Source organism: Prionailurus bengalensis, chromosome E4 (genome assembly GCF_016509475.1).
Source record: "Prionailurus bengalensis isolate Pbe53 chromosome E4, Fcat_Pben_1.1_paternal_pri, whole genome shotgun sequence".
NCBI lineage: Eukaryota > Metazoa > Chordata > Mammalia > Carnivora > Felidae > Prionailurus > Prionailurus bengalensis.
Genome location: NC_057360.1, coordinates 59,803,586 through 59,823,488, shown reverse-complemented (window position 1 = coordinate 59,823,488; position 19,903 = coordinate 59,803,586). Strand labels below are relative to the sequence as shown.

General features: G+C 41.3%; 1 protein-coding gene across 1 annotated transcript in view; it reads right to left on the bottom strand.

Annotated features, from left to right (window-relative positions):
• The window catches only part of TMCO1 (transmembrane and coiled-coil domains 1), a 39,962-nt gene extending 20,074 nt beyond the window's left edge, over window positions 1-19,888 (bottom strand). Inside the window, exons 1-5 of the mRNA XM_043567824.1 lie at window positions 19,665-19,888; window positions 19,195-19,272; window positions 14,611-14,670; window positions 8,590-8,636; window positions 6,741-6,808 (exon numbers count right to left, since the gene is read on the bottom strand). Of these exons, the coding sequence (XP_043423759.1) occupies window positions 6,741-6,808; window positions 8,590-8,636; window positions 14,611-14,670; window positions 19,195-19,272; window positions 19,665-19,734 (323 nt within the window). The 5' untranslated portion in view covers window positions 19,735-19,888. The remainder of the gene's footprint in view (window positions 1-6,740; window positions 6,809-8,589; window positions 8,637-14,610; window positions 14,671-19,194; window positions 19,273-19,664) is intronic.
• Window positions 19,889-19,903: the final 15 nt, after the last annotated feature.

Here is a 19,903-nt window from a genome sequence, read left to right as displayed (position 1 = left end):
GGGAGGTTCCTCGAAAAATTAAAAATAGAACTACCCCACGACCCAGCAATTGCACTACTAGGTATTTATTCAAGGGATACAGGTATGCTATTTTGAAGGGGCACATGCACCCCAATGTTTACAGCAGCATTATCAACAATAGCCAAAGTATGGAAAGAGCCCAAATGTCCATCGATGGATGAATGGATAAAGAAGAGGTGGTATAGATATATACAATGGAGTATTACACAGCAATCAAAAAGAATGAAATCTTGCCATTTGCAACTGTGTGACTGGAACTGGAGGGTATTATGCTAAGCGAAAGTAGTCAGAGAAAGACAAATATCATATGACTTCACTCATATGAGGACTTTAAGACACACAACAGATGAACACAAGGGAAGGAAAGCAAAAATAATATAAAAACGGGGCTGGGGTGCCTGGGTGACTCATTCGGTTAAGCATCTAACTACAGCTCAGGTCATGATCTCAGGGTTTGTGAGATTGAGCCCCACATTGGGCTCTGTGCTGACAGCTCAGAGCCTGGAGTCTGCTTCAGATTCTGTGCCTTCCTCTCTCTCTGCCCCTCTCCCGCTCATGCTCTGTCTCTCTCAAAAATAAATAAACATTTAAAAAATGAAAGAAAAAAACAAACAAACCAGGGAGGGGGACAAAACATAAGAAACTCTTAAATATGGATAACAAACACAGGGTTACTGGAAGGGCTGTGGGAGGGGGATGGGCTAAATGGGTAAGGGGCAGTAAGGAATCTACTCCTGAAATCATTGTTGCACTATATATGCCAATTAACTTGGGTGTTAAACGAAAAATAAAAAAAAGAATTTACAAAAATTAAGATTAAAAAAAAAATTCTAGAAGAAAATGTGGAGAAAAAGCTCCTTGACATCAGCTATCATTTTCTGGGTATGACACCAAGAGCACGAGCAACAAAAATCATCAAGTGGGACTACATTAAATGAAAAGGCTTCTGCACAGCAAAAGAAACAAGCAAGCAAGAAAAGGAAAAGGCAACCTATGGATTAGGAGAAAAAATCTGCAAACCATACATCTGACTAAGGAGCTACTGCTCAAAATACAATACAATGCAAACTCAATAGCAAAAAACAAATAATCTGATTAAAAAAAATTTTTTTTTACATTTATTCATTTTTGAGAGAGACAGAACACGAGCTGGGGAGAGGCAGAGAAAGAGGGAGACACAGAATCTGAAGTAAACTCCAGGCTCTGAGCTATCAGCACAGAGCCCGACGCAGGGTTTGAACCCATGAACCATGAGATCATGACCTGAGCCGAAGTCGGACACTTAACTGACTGAGCCATCCAGGTGCCCCTTTATTTAAAGATTTTATTTTTAAGTAATCTTTACGCCCAACATGTGGCTCAAACTCACAACCCCAAGATCAAAAGTTGCATGCCCCACCAACCGAGCCGGCCAGGTGCCCCTTCTGGACTATCTTTTGGTATTTCATTATTAAGTTTTTGACCCTCTTCCAATTGTTCTAATTCAATTCAGCTTAGAACTAGAGAGAAGGAGACAGCAGGGAGAAAGGAGGGAGGAGGAAATTTAGAAAGAATGAGAACAAGTTATTTGTCTGATCATACGATTATCTATCTAGAAAATCAGAGAACCAAATTAAAGCCTAGAATCTCTTAGAGTTCAGCAAGATGGTCAGTTACAAAATAAAATGACAAAAACTGGTGGCTTGCTTTTATACGAGTAGTAACATGCTAGACAATACAAAATATATACAATACTTATTTGGAAAGTAACCACAAAAGCACATAAAGCAAACTTAGCGAAACACCATGTTCCTAGAAGAGAACATGAAAAATGATAAAGGTGTCTAACACTTTAAAATTAATGTATAAATTTAATAAAATTTAAGTCAAAACTCAAATGAGATTATTGTAGGGGACGTTGGGACATAAGTGATTCTAAAATTCATGTGAAAGAATGTGTGTCTCAGGAACAGTGAACAGTGCAGTTAGAACACAATAGTTGGTAGGCAATAAAAAGAAACAAAGTTTGAAAAACAGGCTTTGGCCAAAGCATGGAATGCTGTGAAAGCCAGGTTATGGAATTTGGACTTAAGTCAGTATCAGAGCAGCACAATGCTATGTAAGGACTAGAGTCAGAGACACATGAACTACATCCCAGCTCAACGTTTACTAGCTTTGAAACCTTGGGCAAGTTAAATAACTTGGGAATTTCACATTCTCATCAGTAAAAGAAAGACTATAATCCTCAGCTCAGAAGGCTGTTAAGGGGCGCCTGGGGGGCTCAGTCAGTTAAGCCTTGGACTTCGGCTCAGGTCATGATCTCATGGTTCAGAAGTTCAAGCCCGGCATCGGGCTCTCTGCTGTCAGCACAGAGCCCGCTTTGGATCCTCTGTCCCCCTCTCTCTACCCCTCCCCTGCTTGCTCGCTCTCTTTCATTAATTAACTAATTAATTAAGAAACTGTGGCTTCAGTAATAAATAGTTTAAAAAAAAGAAGGCTGTTAAGATTACAAAGGCAACAAAAGTTAAGGGTTTAGCACAGTGGCCAACACACAGTTACTATTCCATCAGCAGCAGTGTGGTCGTTAGGCAATGAGGAACATGCTTTTGGTGATGGTTAACTTAATGCTGCCATGACAGGACACCTGAGGAGAGAGAGCAGCGAGGAAGCTACTGCTACGCCCAAGGTTAAGGGTAATAGCAGAGAGGAAAGGTAACATGCTGAAACTAGGAGGAGAGCTGGTGTTGCACAGACAGAAAGAGGAGAGGGAGGTGGGAGAAAGAAAAGAATGGATAGATGGATGGATGACTAGACAGACACAGAGGGGTCAGAGTCCACAGGAACCGTTAACCGATGGAGGAGAGGGTTGACAGTATTAGAGATAACTTGGGATAAATTTGGGACAGGCTGGATACACAAGAAATGTGGGCTGAAAGGAAGAAAGGAGAGGGAGGGAAGCTACAAAGCCTTCAGTTCCAGGTGACTAGAACTGAGTACCCACTGAAAGACACACAAGTATCAGGAAGAATGCTGCTTTGGCAGAGAACATGATGGGTTCCAAGTGAGTCTCAGAAATAACATAAACAGAAATATGCCTCTCCAAGGCCCAGGGCCAGGCTGTTCTGTAGCCCAAGAAAAGGGAAAAAATATAGTTGGGATAGGGTGTTATTGTTATAGAATTTCTCTCTCTAAGAGAGCTCTATAATGGACCTTCTACAAATTACAATGACTGCTACATAAGAAAGAACAGTCAGTTTTTAACTCGTAAATCAATATTTCCTATATAGATGTCTATTCCATTTGAAGGCAGTAAGCTGCTTGAGAGCTTAGACTGGGCAATTTTCTTTTACCTCCCACAGTGAGAGGCACCAAAAAAATGGCATGCAGCTTTTCAACCTGAATAGACATTAAAAATAGTTGAAACCTACTATAAATATTCACACAGAGCACTCATGGAAAACTGAAAACTGGAGCGAGAAAATCAAAGGAAGGCAAATGAAAAACATGTTATGATACTTTGTGGTTATGTGATTCCATGATTACAATCAAATGTATTAGCTTCATTTAGCAACTAAACCAACTATGGATTCAAATCAAAACTGCATGCCAAGCTCTAGTTTTAACCAGAGAAAAAAATGAAAGAACTGGCAAATTCTTCTAAAAAGATAATCTAATATTACCTCCTACTGTAAATAACGAACATAAGCCAAATGATCCATTTCCATGTTTCACAACTTAGATTACAAGTCAAGACTTCTCCCTACTTAAACCTAATGTCAACACTGTTATCAGTAAAGACATACAGTCTTTGAAAATTAGATTTACATTATTGACCTATCAACAGAATGTACACAACTCTGTATTATTTTTTCCAAACACTATTGATGTGTTAATACTGAAATAAACACTCTCAATACAACATTTATTGCTGAGATTAGTCTATCTTATTAAAGGACACTTTGAGCTATCTGGGGCTAAAATAAACTATGACCAAAGAGTTAGTAGAAGACATTTTCATCAACTACATTCAGACTCATACTTTTGAGAATTTGGTTCCACTGCAACTGATTCACTAATCAGTTGTTTGTTTGTTTGTTTTTATTTGAGAGAGAGAGAGAGAGAGTGCACATGTGAGCGGGGAGAGGGGTAGAGGGAGAGAGAATCCCAAGCAGACTCCACACTTAGCACAGAGCCTGATGCGGGGCTCAATCCGACATCCCTTGGACCATGACTAGAGCCAAAATCAAAAGTTGCACGTTCAACTGATGGAGCCCCCCAGTTGCCCCATAATTTAAAATTTTTTGATTCACGGGGCACCTGGGGGGCGCTTTGTCAGTTGAGTGTCTGACTTCGGCTCAGGTCATGATCTCATGGTTCGTGAGTTCAAGCCCCGCATTGGGGTCACTGCTGTGAGCGTGGAGCTGGCTATGCATCCTTTGCCCCCGCTCTCTCTTCCCCTCCCCTGCTCGCACACTCTCTCTCTCACAAATAAATAAAACATTAAAAAAAATTTTTTTTGTTTTGATTCACATTTCAAATGGGATCAAATTCTTACCTCAGAATAGTACAGAAACCATGAATGAGGAAACTGGGGTGTATATTTACAACTATTTTTTAATTTATTCAGTAAATATCTATGTAAGCCCTGAAACCCTAAGGATACAAAAACTGTTACATGGGAAGACTATAGGAACTTACAGTCTACTAGAGGGAGACATAAACATAAGTTTGGTAAAAGACAAACAAACATAAAACTAAGGAATAAAACAAAATGCTGAACCTCTAGTAGGGCAGGACTGAAATCTGTCACAAAAATCACACAATAAAGCTAAGGCCAATCAGAATAGATACACACACACACCACATTAACCTTAAAAATATTATTTAAAAAATCAGAAGTATGAGAACACTAGAAGTGAAGCATCAAATTTAAAAAGTATAAATGAAGGGCGCCTGGATGGCTCAGTCAGTTAAACGTCCAACTTCAGCTCAGGTCATGATCTCAGTTTATGAGTTCGAGCCTCATGTCAGGCTCTCTGCTGTCAGCACAGAGCCTGCTTCAGATCCTCTGGCCCCTCCCCCCCCAAATAAACATTAAAAGAAAATTTTTTTAAGTATAGATGGGTACTTAGCCAGGCCTATGCTGTCTAGAATGTAACAATTTAAGAAGAATATTTGAGTATTTCAATTGTAAATGGACACTTACTAGTTAACTATAAAACCTTTCAGTGATTGCTTTGCCTGATAATTCACGGTGATATGTATCCAAGAAACGAGAGAAAGTATGGCAGAGTGAAAAAGAGTACTGAGTTTAGAATTATAAGAGAGAGGGGTGCCTGGGTGGCTTAGTTGGTTAAGCGTCCGACTTCGGCTCAGGTCATGATCTTGCGGTTTGCGAGTTTGAGCCCCGTGTCGGGCTCTGTGCTGACAGCTCAGAGCCTGGAACCTGCTTCAGATTCTGTGTCTCCTTCTCTCTCTGCCCCTCCCCCAACTTGTGCTCTGTCTCTCTATATCAAAAATGAATAAATGTTAAAAAAAAAAAAAAAAAGAATTATAAGACTGAAATCATGAGACTCTTAGATACCTCAGGCAAGTTATTTCATCTTCCAAAGGTCCCTTTCAGCTCTAAAGGTCTATGATTTTAGACCCTTAGCTAAAAGGAAATTTAATATTAAAACCATTTTGGACACCTCCTCTAGTCCTCACCTAAATAAAAACAGCCACTCAATTCTTTTCCCCACTTTATACACACAGATTTCTATTACAACATCTATCAACATATTTGTTTATCTATCTTTTCTTCCCATAAAATCGATTATGGCAGGGGCCATGCTTTATTTGTTATATTCCAGTACCTACCACAGTGCCTGGCACGGAGTAGGCACTGCGCTGGTGGGGAGGGAAGAATGGACTAGAAGAAGTGGGGAGGTGCAGGGAGAGGCAGAGACAGGCAGAAGTGGAACAGGGGAGGAAGAGCAGGAGGAAAGGAGAGTAAAGAGGGAGAGAGGGAAATTCTGCTTTCTGCAGAGGTGATACAGGTGGGCCCTGACAAGGAATCAACGGCTGCTTGTCATCTTTGGATATTTTCCCAGTTCCTACCAAGAGCAGCTCCACAATGACTCAAGCCTGCTACCTGCCAGTTTAGACAATAGTAACTTACTTTCTTGTCATACAGGTAACAGTTGTTAAAGCGTCAAACATCTCTGTAGGACCCCCTTCATTTTGAACCAGGATGCTAGTAAATAACTTAAAAACACACAAGACATATTAAAGTCTTTTTAGAGGCCCCATAATATCTTGGTCTTTACCTTGTACATAAAATATCCTCAATATTAAAGAGGATGAAAAAGTTTTCATATAATTGTATTCTCTCAGAATTGAATTTCCTTGATTTTGGTAATTGAATTGAAGCTATATAAGAGAATGCCCATGTGTGTAGGAAATACACGTTTTAGTAGTTATGTGTAAAAGGGCATGAACCCTATGATATACCCCTGAATAATTAAAAAAAAATAATAATAAATGTGTGTATGAGTACATATGTTATGGAAGACAGAAAAAGAGAAAGAAAATGGAGCAAAATGGGTGAATTTGGATAATGGATATATTATTCTTGTAACTTTTCTATAAATTTCAAATTTCAAAATAAAGTATTAGCCAAAAAAGTTAACTGCTCACACATACACACACAGAGACAACAACAGTGATGTAAGACCATGTTATGATTAAAGTTTACTCACATGGAATTGAACATTCCCATTAGGGCAGTAAAACAAAAGCCAATTGCAAACATGGATTTCATTCGGACCTGTAAAAAGACCAACAATTGTCATTTCACACTAAAGAAAACTGCCACTAACGCACACCCTCAAAAATTTTGGTTTCATGTCATGTTTAAAAGGCCCTTCACGGCAAAAAGTTGTTTACTGGCTAATCCGCCCTCCACCTCCAAGCCCTTCTCCTTGTCCCCTACTGATGAATGGTATAAGGGTAGCCGTGCAACCCAATTCTGGCCAGTGACTTACAAGTACTGAATGGGATTTTTAAAAGGGATGAACTTGGCCAGCATCCCGTTAGGTCTTTTGCTCATTCTTCTTCCTCGGAACGAAGAACATAACACCTGAAGGTAAAGCACTATCAAATAACCGAACAACCATAATCTAAGGATGGCTAGATTCTTAATCTAGAGTCCTTAATGACATTACTAACCTGCCACACCAGCCCAGGACTGCCAAACTCTGGACTTGTTGAGCAACTAAACAATCTTTATCTATTTAAGTCATTGTTGGTTAAGTATTCTGTTCCTTACAGCTACCTTCTTACTTAATTACCATATGTGGTAAAAGTATAAGTAATCAAAAGATCAGAAAAATGTAAGATTAACAGTTGTTATCTCTGGGGGCACCTGGGTGTCTCGGCTAAGCATCCAATTCTTGATTTCAGCTCAGGTCATGATCTCACGGTTCGTGAATTCGAGCCCCGAGTTGGGCTCTGCACTGGCTGTGCGGAACGTGCTTGGGATTCTCTCTCTCTCTCCCTCTCTCTGCACTTCCCCTGCTCGAGTTCTTTCTCTTAAAATAAATAAACGAACTTAAAAAAAAAAAAATAGCTGTTATCTCTGCATGACAGGCTTATCAGTAATTTTTCTCTCTTCTTTCTGTAGTTTCTGAATTTGGTGTTGTAAACATTTATGATTATGTCAACAGAAAAGTTATTTTCAAAAAGATGCACTTCTGAGTTACAGCTTTAAATTAGTAAGAATTTTAAGAAACGGAAGATAATATAGCAAAGGTCTCTCAGTAAGCAAAGGCAACTGTTGCACAGTTCAGATGTCCTGTGTTAAACATACAGAAATTAAATAGAAAAATTAGTCAAGCCACATAATTAGCCTACCTATGCCTTAGACACGCTTGAACAAACTCTACCGTTTACAAATAATGAGTAAATGGGTAATAAAATCACTTGTCTTTACACTTTATGGTGTGCCTGACACTCAGGACAAAAGGCCTCTAAAGAACAAAGGCAACAATAAAGGCCATCTCTAACGCTTCAACTCAGATACTGGGCTGACACAGGTCACCAGAAAACCAAAGACTCAGCAATGACATGAGAAAAGCAAAAGAGAATAGATACTTCAGGGGCACCTGGGGGGCTCAGTCAGTTAAGCATCCGACTTCGGCTCAGGTCATGATCTCATGGTTCGTGAGTTCGAGCCCCGCGTCGGGCTCTGTGCTGACAGTGCGGAGCCTGCTTGGAACTCTCTCTCCTTCTCTCTCTCTCAAAATAAATAAATAAAACACATAAAAAAGAAAACAGACTACTTCATTTAAAACACATGAGGGAAGCTATCAAGAACTGTGTGAGAGGGACAAATTATGAGCTCCGGACAGCCCAGAAGAGTTCTTCCTACTACTGAAATCAAAGTTTAAGCCCAGGAGCGTATTTTCACTTCTGTCTGGTCCAGGAACTCCCAGGACATTATGGGGTGAATTTCTGAAAAGGTAAGTACAGTGTACTTAATGCAAATCAGGGCCTTTTGCTAAAAAAATATTTTGTAGTTTATCACAAAATTGTACTTAAGACTCTTACCATCGATAGGTCTCTGTTGTTATTTTTCAGCTTCTCTTCTTGCCTCTCTGAAAAGAATTAATGAACTGGTTAATATACACAATGCTGAGCACAAAGCAGATGTTAAACTGTCACTGACTGGTGACTACAAAAGCACTTCTGTCTCAGTATCACTTAAGATGAGCTGAATACCTGGAACACTGTAGACTTTATATTAGCAAACAATTCAAGTGTATCAGAGCACTAAAATATTTCAATTTAAATAAAATAAAAAATTAAAAAAATTTTTTTCATGTTTATTCATTTTTGAGAGAGACAGAGACAGAGAGAGACAGAGCACAAGTGGGGGAGGAGCAGAGAGAGAGGGAGACACAGAATCCGGAGCAGGCTCCAGGCTCCGAGCTGTCAGCACAGAGCCCGACGCGGGGCTCGAAACCACAAGTCAAAGTCGGATGCTTAACCGACTGAGCCACCCAGGCGCCCCTAAAATAAGAATCTTTACAGATTCGTTAAAAATTACCTCTGGTAGGGGCGCCTGGGTGGCACAGTCGGTTAAGCGTCCGACTTCAGCCAGGTCACGATCTCACGGTCCGTGAGTTCGAGCCCCGCGTCGGGCTCTGGGCTGATGGCTCAGAGCCTGGAGCCTGTTTCCGATTCTGTGTCTCCCTCTCTCTCTGCCCCTCCCCCGTTCATGCTCTGTCTCTCTCTGTCCCAAAAATAAATTAAAAAACGTTGAAAAAAAAATTAAAAAAAAAATTACCTCTGGTATTTAGTGTTTTAACTCCACATTAAGGTATACTTTTACATTACACTGATGGGAAGTGTAAACATAATGACTGCACTTAGGTTTCAAATATGAGTTACTCATCTCTGATGCTTTTCCCCCTTTCAGTTTCTTCAAGAGAGCATAGTCTAGGGGCGCCTGGGTGGCTCAGTCAGTTAAGCATCCGACTTCAGCTCAGGTCACAATCTCGCACTCCGTGAGTTCGAGCCCCGCGTCGGGCTCTGGGCTGATGGCTCAGAGCCTGGAGCCTGCTTCCGATTCTGTGTCTCCCTCTCTCTCTGCCCCTCCCCTGTTCATGCTCTGTCTCTCTCTGTCTCAAAAATAAATAAACGTTAAAAAAAAAAAAAAAAGAGCATAGTCTAGAAAATAAAAGCCAACCAAGATAAACTTAAAATTCAAGTTCTTTCATACTACAGAAGAATCGCTCCACAAATAAACATAGTTTTATAGGTAAGTCACTTAGAAAGCTAGAAAATTTGACATAGATTTCAAGAAAGTCGTTACACACACACAACCCCAACTGCTGAAGAAGTCTCAAGTGTGCGCTAATGCCCTTATTTACCATCTTCCCATCAACATAAAGGGTTTCATGGTTTCTATGAAGAAACCGAGACCCTGCAGAGGGTAAGTGACTTGTCAGAGATCACATAAGCCAGGACTAGATCCAAGTTTCCCAACAGCCAGCCCAATATTCTGTATATACACTATGCTATCGCTCTCTTTGATCATGTATTATTATCACCGGGATTAATTTATCCAAGAAATACTTATTGATTACCTACTACATGCCAGGTACTTTTCTGAGCAGTGGGGATACATGAATGAGCAAAACACACAAAAATCCCCACCCTCCCGGGAAGATTATAAAATCAAAATATAATATCCTCTAAAATTAAAAAAAAAAAACTACCATTAGAATAAATTGGCGTGAGGGCTAGCAAATTTGGATAGAAAAAGGAAAGGAGGATCAAGAACAGGCCTACAGGAAGACTGGCCTGCAGACCGGACCGCAGTTTGCCAACAGTACACAGTGGGATGAATATATGATCTCTTGCCCTGAACTGCTCGTATCCAGTTTGTTCTCCGTGGGAGGAAAGGATATGGACAGGAGACAGGGGGATGCTGCAGGTATATGGAAGAAAATAAACGAAAAGCAATGAAGCTGAGGTCTATCTTGGGGAAGGAGCTCTTTTTCTATCCGGGTAGTCCTCTTACAACATAACAAGACATTTTTAAATTGTGGGGTTAAGGACTGGGGTATGAGATGATGAGAAGGTAGGCTTAAAATAACTAGAGATGGAAGGGAATACCGCTAAGAAATTTTAAAAAGTTACAGAGGAGAGCCTGGGTGGCTCAGTCGGTTAAGCATCCGCCTCCGGCTCAGGTCACGATCCCGTGGTTCATGGCTTTGAGAGAGCCCCATGTCAGACTCTGTGCTAACAGCTCAGAGCCCGGAGCCTGCTTTGGATTCCGTGTCTCCCTCTCTCTCTCTGCCCCTCCCCTGCTCATGATCGGTCTCTCAAAAATAAATAAATGTTCAAAAAAATTAAAAATAAAAAAAATAAAATAAAAGGTACTTATAAAAGGCACTTATGCTAGAAACCTGGGCATATCCCTGACTCCCTACTTTCTCATCCAAACACCACATCCTATTAATTTTACCTCATATTTATGAAACCCTCCCCCTGCTCACCTCCTTCCTACCACATCTGAATGAAGATTTCTAACCCCTCTTACCTATGTTATTTCAAGTCTCCCAGCACGCCTCACTGCCTCCAAACTTGCTCCCTCAAATCCATCTTCCACGTAGCTGCCTGTTAGATCTACCCACAAGGCAGAACCGACCAAAATTGTGATGCTCCCGCGCTTAAAATTCTGGCATGGCTTTTCATCCTCAAGAGCATGTCCCAGCGTCACCTGCCAGTCGGCCGTCTGGCCCTGCTTATTCTGCAGCCTCATTGCTAACCCCCTCCCCCACCCATTAAGTTTTATGTTCCTGCAACACCAAACACCCTCTATATGAAGTCTTTCTCTGGACTCAACGTCTTTGTTCATGAAGTCCTTTCTACTTGGATGACAAACTGTCCCAATTTTCCCTGGATCGTTCTCATTTTAGCTCTGAAAACCACACTTCCCCCAAAACTCCTCAGTCATGACCAACTGGGATTTTTACCTAGAATGTTTTATCCTGTGTCTATCCAACCCCTTCCTAGTTAGCTAGTACTCAACTTTTAAGCCTCAGCAGTCTCATCTCCTTTTGAAAATCTTGATTCCTTAGTCAGCATTATTCTATGGAGCTTCCTACAATATGAAAATATTCTGTATCTGTGCTGCCAGTAAAGTAGTCACAAATTACATGTGGCTCCTGAGAAAAGAAAATGTGGCCCAATGTGATAGAGGAACAAAAATTTTAACTTAATTTAATTAATTAAAAAAGCCAAACGTAGCTAATGGCTGCTGTACTAGACAATGTAGTCTTAAGACACTGGATTAGGGGCACCTGGGTGGCTCAGTGGTTGGGGCACCTGGGTGGCTCAGTGGTTGGGCAACCGACTTCGGCTCAGGTCATGATCTCACAATTCGTGAGTTCGAGCCCCGCATCGGGCTCTGTGCTGACAGCTCGGAGCCTGGAGCCTGCTTCAGATTCTGTGTCTCCCTCTCTCTCTCTGCCTCTTCCCCACTTGCACTCTGTCTGTCTCTCAAAAATGAATAAACGTTTAAAAACAAAAACAAAAAGACACTGGATTAGCAGTCCTTTCTTTATGCTTCCAGAATATTCCATATACATCTTTATCATTATACTCACTGAATTTGTACATTCTGTTATAATGATCTGTTTCTATACCCATAAACCCAACTAGATGGTAGGCTCTTGGAGGACAAGGAACCTCTATGCCTTCTTCATCTCTGTATCCTTAGTAACTGGCACGTAGTTAGTTGCTCAACATTGTAGTGTGTGCTCAACAATTGTTTCATGAATGACTCAGCAATATAATAAAAGTTGATCTGAAGATAAAGCATACCAAAAACCCTTTTGTAGGAAGAGTAGTCCTTTATGATAAAGCTGGTAGCCTAAAGAGGCAGAAAAAGCAAAAAGAGCCTCAAAGTTGAGAGCAAACTAAAGTGACGGTTTTTCTGAAGCTCTATTCCATTTTTTCCAATTATGTCCAAACAGAAACTATAACCATAAGTATTGTCAAGGTAGGCTGTATGGATACATGGCTTAACAAAAATATAGCAACACAGGTATACGAAACATGCCAACACTACTATAGTTCTTGAAGATTCTTCAACTCAAATTGTTATTAAGTACTGACCATATACAAATAAAGCAGTTTTAGTTGGGTTTTAAATAATTCAGAAATAAGTTAATATTCACTTGATTTTAGAGGAGGTAAAAAATGCAAATTTCTTAGATGTTTGCTTCGCTCCTGCCTAGCTCTGATAAATTCACGGCCGAGCACGATCAGCTGTACAAGATGTAGTCAGATGGTATAGAAGCTAAGACTAATTCTCATTAGTCCTACTAATGAGGCATTTTAGTCATGGGCAAGTAACAGCTGATTATGTCTGAGGCTGCCTAAAAGGCGTACGTTACAGGAGCGCCTGGGTGGCTCAGTCAGTCGAGCATCTGACCTTGGCTTAGGTCATGATCTCACGGTTTGTGAGTTCAAGCCCTGCATGGGGCTCTGTGCTGAACTGTTGCTCAGAGCGTGGAGCCTGCTTCAGATTCTGCCTCCTCCTCCCTCTGCCCCTCCCCCACTCACGCTCTCACTGTGTCTCTCAAAAATAAATATAAAAAAAAAATTTTAAGGTGTGTGTTACATACTCCACTGATTCCACTTTTCACTAGGGACCATTCCCAACAGAACAGGACAAAAAAGACACATATAAAAAGGTAAAGTTGATTTTTAAAAAGACACCTTGGGGCACGTGGGTGGCTCAGTCGGTTAAGTGTCGGACTCTTGATTTCAGCTCAGGTCATGATCTCACGGGTTCATGGGATCGAGCCCCGTATTGGGCTCTGGGATGACAGCGTGGAGCCTGCTTGGGATTCTCTTTCTCTCTCTGCCCCTACCTTGTGTGCACACTGTCTCTCTCAAAATAAGTAAATAAACTTAAAAAAAAAACCAACATGTAAAGTGCTTACTTCAGTGTGCTGTAGATGGTTAAGTACTCAATAAATTCTGACCACTATTTTATTTACTTACACTTTTATTTAACTAATTCACACTAAAACTTTAAGATTCAACCAAAACATTATCTCTTCAAGAAAAACTAATCCGCTAGCTTGGTTTAAATACCCTTTCTCTTTACCTTTATAACACTCAGAATATACCCCTACAAAAGTATTTCCCATGCGGCATTGGTCGGTTTTCCCTCTCTGAATGGACTTCTAATAGAATTTTTTCTACTTTTGTTTCTCTGGTGCCGACCAGAGCACCTGAGCCAGAGTAAGTTTACAGCAGCGTCCTGCCATGGAGCTAAATGAGTCAGCCATTTAGAAACCATCAGCTACACTAAATTCAAAAGCTTTAATCAGAACAGGACGGCAGCACAGTCCAGCTTGATAGAATTCTCTCCTAGGATATAATTAACGGCAGTGACCTAGGCAGAGACACAGTTTCTGAACCAAGCACACAGTTTCACAGTTTTTCCCTGATTTCAGAATAAAGAAGTATCATCAAGTATAAATACAAATCATATCTCATCACTTATCTTTTCGGAACAGAATTACGTTTTGAAATTAAGTTCTAAAATACGCTGAAAAACCAAAAACAGGTACTACTCTCCAGATCAGATAAAAATTACGCAGCAGAAAATTTCCTACCCCTGGTGGATTTCCATCATTAGTCAATTCTCATTAAGGAAGCCATGGCAACAATACAAGTTACTCAGACTTAACTGGAAATAATGTCAGATGTGAAAAAAAATACACTTTTATCAAACTATGCCAAGAACCCTCAGCCAAGTTCAAAAGCTACAACGGTCAGCGTCATTTTACAAAAACTAAAATTTCAAAGCTAAGAGAAAAAAGTAGCAATTGCTTGAACTTATCCTACAAAATGGACAAGAGACAATCAAGGGAATGTATTCAAGTGCTTTGTAAACCACAAAATTATACAAACATGAGTTACCACTGTTAACAACTACATTATGTTTTCATTACCTAAGAATTTATTTTTCTAACTTAAAATTTTTCAAATTTCCAAGATTTATTTCTGGTAAATTTTGTGTATACCAATAACTCATCTTACCTATTTTCTTCTTTTGTTGTCGACCAGCTGACTCTGTTATTGTTTCCTTCTTCTTTTCCACTGTAAACACAGTAATATGGCAAAAATTAATCATGCATTATGCTGATGAAGGAGGCTTTACCACAGCTGAACCAATGAAAGAAGCTCACAAGAAAGTTACACCTGCCTCTGATTATGGTCATGAGCAAGTCACCTGATCTACTCCCACACCTGGTGGCAGGACAAGGCAGACACAGCAATCTAAGACTAAAACAATACTGTAAGCATCACCAAACACCTATAATGGACTACATAAGGCCACAATAATAATAACTGATGGAACATAATAGAAACTAAAATGGCTTTTAAGCCATCAGCTGAAGGTGATTGCCTCAGGTTGAGTCTAAGCATGATTTTCAAATTCTGCTCTCTCAGAGAACTACGGTTACTTACAATTCATTCTCATATTCACTCCAGAAGGCAGGGATTCATTCATTCTGCTACTGGTGCCAAATAACAGGCACTGTTCTGGGTAGATAAAAAGATAAACATGATCCCTGCCCTCTGAGGGGCAATCTAGTGAGGGCAGACAATCGAATAACAATTATAGTACAGAAAACTGCCACGACAGACCTATGCACAAGGTAGGGAGATCAGCAGAGTCAAAAAAGCTAAGACCGGGGTGCCCGGCTGGCTCAGGCAGCGGAGCATGCGACTCTTGGTCTCAGGGTCATGAGTTCGGGCCTCACGCTGGGCATAGAGATTACTTAAAAACAAACAAAGGAAGCTAAGACCAACTTCTTTGGATGCATTTCAATTAATATGATGATAAAAAAAGTAACAGTAAAAGTAACTTTTTAAAGAGGAATAATGTGAGGCGCCTGGGTGGCTCAGTCGGTTAAGTGTCCAACTTCGGCTCAGGTCATGATCTCACAGTTTGTGGGTTCGAGCCCCACACTGGGCTCTGTGCTGACAGGGCGGAGCCTGGAGCCTGCTTTGGAGTCTGTGTGTCCCTCTCTCTCTGCCCCTCCCCTGCTCGCACTCTGTCTCTCTCTCTCTCTCTCTCTCTCTCTCTCTCAAAAATAAATAAACATTTAAAAAATTTTTTTAATAAAGAGGAATAATGTAACATATTTAAATTGTATATTTACTATCTTTGATCTATCCACCTATCATAGTCCACCTATGAATGCACTAAGAATAGGTGTGTCAAAAATTACTTTTACTTAGTTTATTTACGTTCTTTGTTCTGTATATTATCTCAGCATACTTCCCTTACTAGCAAACAGTACAGTACATGTATTATTTCTAAAAGTTATATTAAAGGGGCGCCTGGGTGGCTCAGTCGGTTAAGTGTGCAAGTCCGGCTCAGGTCGCTGTTGGGGAGTTTGAGTCCCGCGTCAGGCTCTGTGCTGACAGCTCTGAGCCTGGAGCCTGCTTTGGATTCTGTGTCTCCCTCTCTCTCTGCCCCTCCCCTGCTTGTGCTCTGTCTCCCTCTCTCTCAAAAATAAATAAACATCAAAACAGAAAACAAAAAAAGAAGGGAAGTAACATAAGATTTGTGTCTTGAAAAAATTACTCTAGATGTACCATAGAGAATAAATTCGAGTGGCTGCAGGGAGACCAATGAGGAGGCTACTGCAGTAGATGAAATGAAACATGATACAAGTTTAGACCATGTGGTGGTGGCAGGACTGGAGGGATGTGGAGGGACTGAAAGCTTCCCAAGAGGAGAACAGTAACTTGAGGGTAGACTGCACATACAGAGTGAGAGAAGAAAGTATTCAAATCAGCAAATATTTATGAAACATTTACTACGTGCCAGTCACTGTTCTAGGTGTGTGGAATATGTCAGAACACCAACAACAAAAACCCTGTCCTAGTGAAGCTTTTGTTTTAGCAAGGGGAGATAAACAATAAACAGTAACACAATACACAAATAAATCATATATTAGAAAGTGACAAGCACCATGGGGGAAAAAATAGAGCAGGATATGGAAAATGAGGAGTAGCAGTGGGAGAAGAGATGAGCAGTTTCAAAGACAGTGGTCAAATGAAGACTCACAGAAGTAAACTTTGAGTAAAGATTTGAAGGTAAGAGGCGTAGCTGAGCAGACATCATAGACATGAACATTCTAGGCAGATGGAAGAGCCAGTAGAAAGGTCCCAGCACAGGAGCATGGCTGATATACAGTGAACAGCAAGCAGGTCAGTGTGGCTGAAGCAGAGTGTGTTGAGAGGAAAAGTGTATCAGAGTAGAAATAGGGGAGGCTCCGTAGGCCACTGTAAGGACTGTGGCTCTTCTTGAGTGAAAATGGGACCCCATCACAGGGGTACGAGCAGAGATGGGACATGAGCCAAGAGTCTTTAAAAAGGATCATTCTGTGTTATCTTGGGGACAGACCACAGGTAAACAGAAACGGCTGCTGGAGACTGCGGCAATAATTCATGCAAAGGATGAAGGTGTCTTGGACTGTGGTAGTTATCAATGGAGGTGATGAAAAGTGGTCAGATTCTGAATGTATCTGAAGGTGGTGCAAAAGTCTTAGATGTGGGGTGTGAGAGAAGAGTTAAAGATAATAGGATTACGGCCTGAGCAAGTAGAAGGGTAGACTTGCCATCACGATTGCTACCAAGGAAGGAGGCCTGGAAGTGAGAAACAAGTATTCAATTTGGATATGCTGGGTTTGAAATGTGTATTAGACATTACAGTGTAATTGACCAAACTGAGACATGAATCTTTAAAAAATTCCTTTGAGTATAGCTGACACATAATGTTACACTTCAGGTATACAACATACTGATTCAACTTCTTTACATGTTATGCTAAGCTCACCACAAGGTGAGCTTATGAATCCCGTGTTAAGAAGAGAGAGCTAAGGATATAAATTGAGGCGCCGTTGCCAAATATAGCTCATGATTGAGTTCACCAAGGGAGTGAGTATAGAGACTAAAAATAGGGGTGGCTCAGTCGGTTGAAGTGTCCGGCTTCGGCTCAGGTCAGGATCTCCTGGCTTGTGAGTTCAAGCCCCGCGTCAGGCTCTGTGCGGACAGCTCAGAGCCTGGAGCCCGTTTCGGATTCTGTGTCTCCCTCTCTCTGCTTCTCCCCTGCTCGTGCTGTCTCTCTCTGTCTCTCTCTCTCTCAAAAAATAAATAAACATTAAAAAAAAAAGATAAAAACAAATTTGGAGTCACCAACAATAGGAGGTTAAGAAGAGTAACCAACAAGGAAACTGCAGCAGAATGATCAGCAAGATAAGAGCAAAACCTGAAAGTCAAGTGAAGAAAGGTTCACAGTCAAGGTTTCAGGTTTGCACTATCGGAGGCATGGAGGTACCATTCACCACATAGGGCAATACTGGAAGAGGACCGCATCAGTGAAGGTAAAGATAATGAGCTTGGTTTCTATGTGTGGAGGTACATTATCCACATTGAATAAGTGAAGGAGCAGCAAACTATAATTTTAAAAGTAGAAGTTTGGATTCCAATTCTTTGTTTGCTGAGACATTAGTATGTCATTTAACCTTTCCGAGCCTCAATCTCTTTTCTATACAGAGACGGTAATATCTATATAACCATAAATGGCTACTATGCGGATCAGGTGAGATACTGCAAAGAAGAAAACCCTATAAACTCTTATGAAGACATAAAGGTATGTCATAGAATACAGAAAGTCATAGAAATGTTAAGATACAAAAGTTATATTTAATCTTTAAAAGGTAGGGGCGCCTGGGTGGCGCAGTCGGTTAAGCGTCCGACTTCAGCCAGGTCACAATCTCGCGGTCCGGGAGTTCGAGCCCCGTGTCGGGCTCTGGGCTGATGGCTCAGAGCCTGGAGCCTGTTTCCGATTCTGTGTCTCCCTCTCTCTCTGCCCCTCCCCCGTTCATGCTCTGTCTCTCTCTGTCCCCCAAAAAATAAATAAACGTTGAAAAAAAAATTTTAAAGGCAGAAAAGGACACTGAAAGCCACATCAAACCTGGAAAGAACCATTCACGTAATACCTCTCGCAGCTCCCTCAGCTGCGTGCTGGAGAATTCCCGCTGTATTTCAAAGACAGCAAACTCTACGTGTTCTTAACCTTCTTCTCAAACTCCATCAACCTCCTCACACATCAGAAACTTGGCTTATCCCTGAAGACACTGCTTACCTTGATACTAATCATAATGACCTACTGGTCTCCAAACACACTTTCTTGTTAAAATGCCCACATTTTTGCACACATGCTCTTTTCTTCACCCCCAATCCTTCCCCCATCTCATTCTCTATCCAATTTCTAACTACCCAAGGAGGACACCAAGGCCATCTGCATCACAAACGCTTCCAGGGCTGCTCAAAAGTGAACGGGATCTCTTTTTTAGAACCACCACAGCACATAACAAGTACTTCTCATGTCCCGTAGCACTGCCATTTGTATTACACGTTTTGCATAAAAATATCCAATACTGCACATGTCTATATATAGCTCCAATTCAAATCGGATTCACCTCTGTATTCCTATACAGTTTTTGTATCGGTTGGTGCTCCTAAAATATTTACTGTGAACATGCATGCGCTCAATGAACTTGATATATGGGAGCTACAGCTAAAGGCTGTTGCCATACTCACATTTTTTACTCTGTTTTTCCACCTCCGCTTTCAGTCTCTTGTACTTGTCTGTCCTGTACACCAGGACCCAGGTGATGCCTGAAACATCAAAAGCAACATGCTAATAGAGAAATGTGTATAACGCTCACAACAAACTTATTAGTGGGGACTGCTGGGTAAGGAGGGATTTCAACTTTTGGCTTTATATTTACCAGCAGTTAACTTTTTTCGAATGTTAAGACAATGGACTCTTCAACCAAAACAACGGAGACATGATATGAAGGTGTCTCCACAAATACGCAAGTGAAATCTACCCTAGCGACCCCTCCCGCTCCTGTTCCCGAGTTACCCCGATTCCCTGGATGAGCCCTCCCATCCCAACCCTAAGCAAGCAACGCTCGCGACCACTCCCTTGGTGGCCCGACGGTCCCGCGCCTTAAGATCCTTCCCCTCGGAAGCTGATCAAACGTCAGAGAAGCAGCCGCTCTCACCCTCGGCGAGAAGAGCCGTGCACACGGAGATAAAAACGATGAGCAGCGTGTCCGCGAACATGGTGCTCATCTTGCGCTTTCCTCTCTGCACTCCCACCCGCCAGGGGGGAAGCGCTCGAGAGCCAGCAAAAATGAAGCGAAAACGGCTTCCCTAGATTTCAGGACCACCGAGCAACGCTCTCTGACAGCCCGGAGCCACACTTCCGCTTCCGGGGCACGGCGCCGGAAGGGCTACTTCC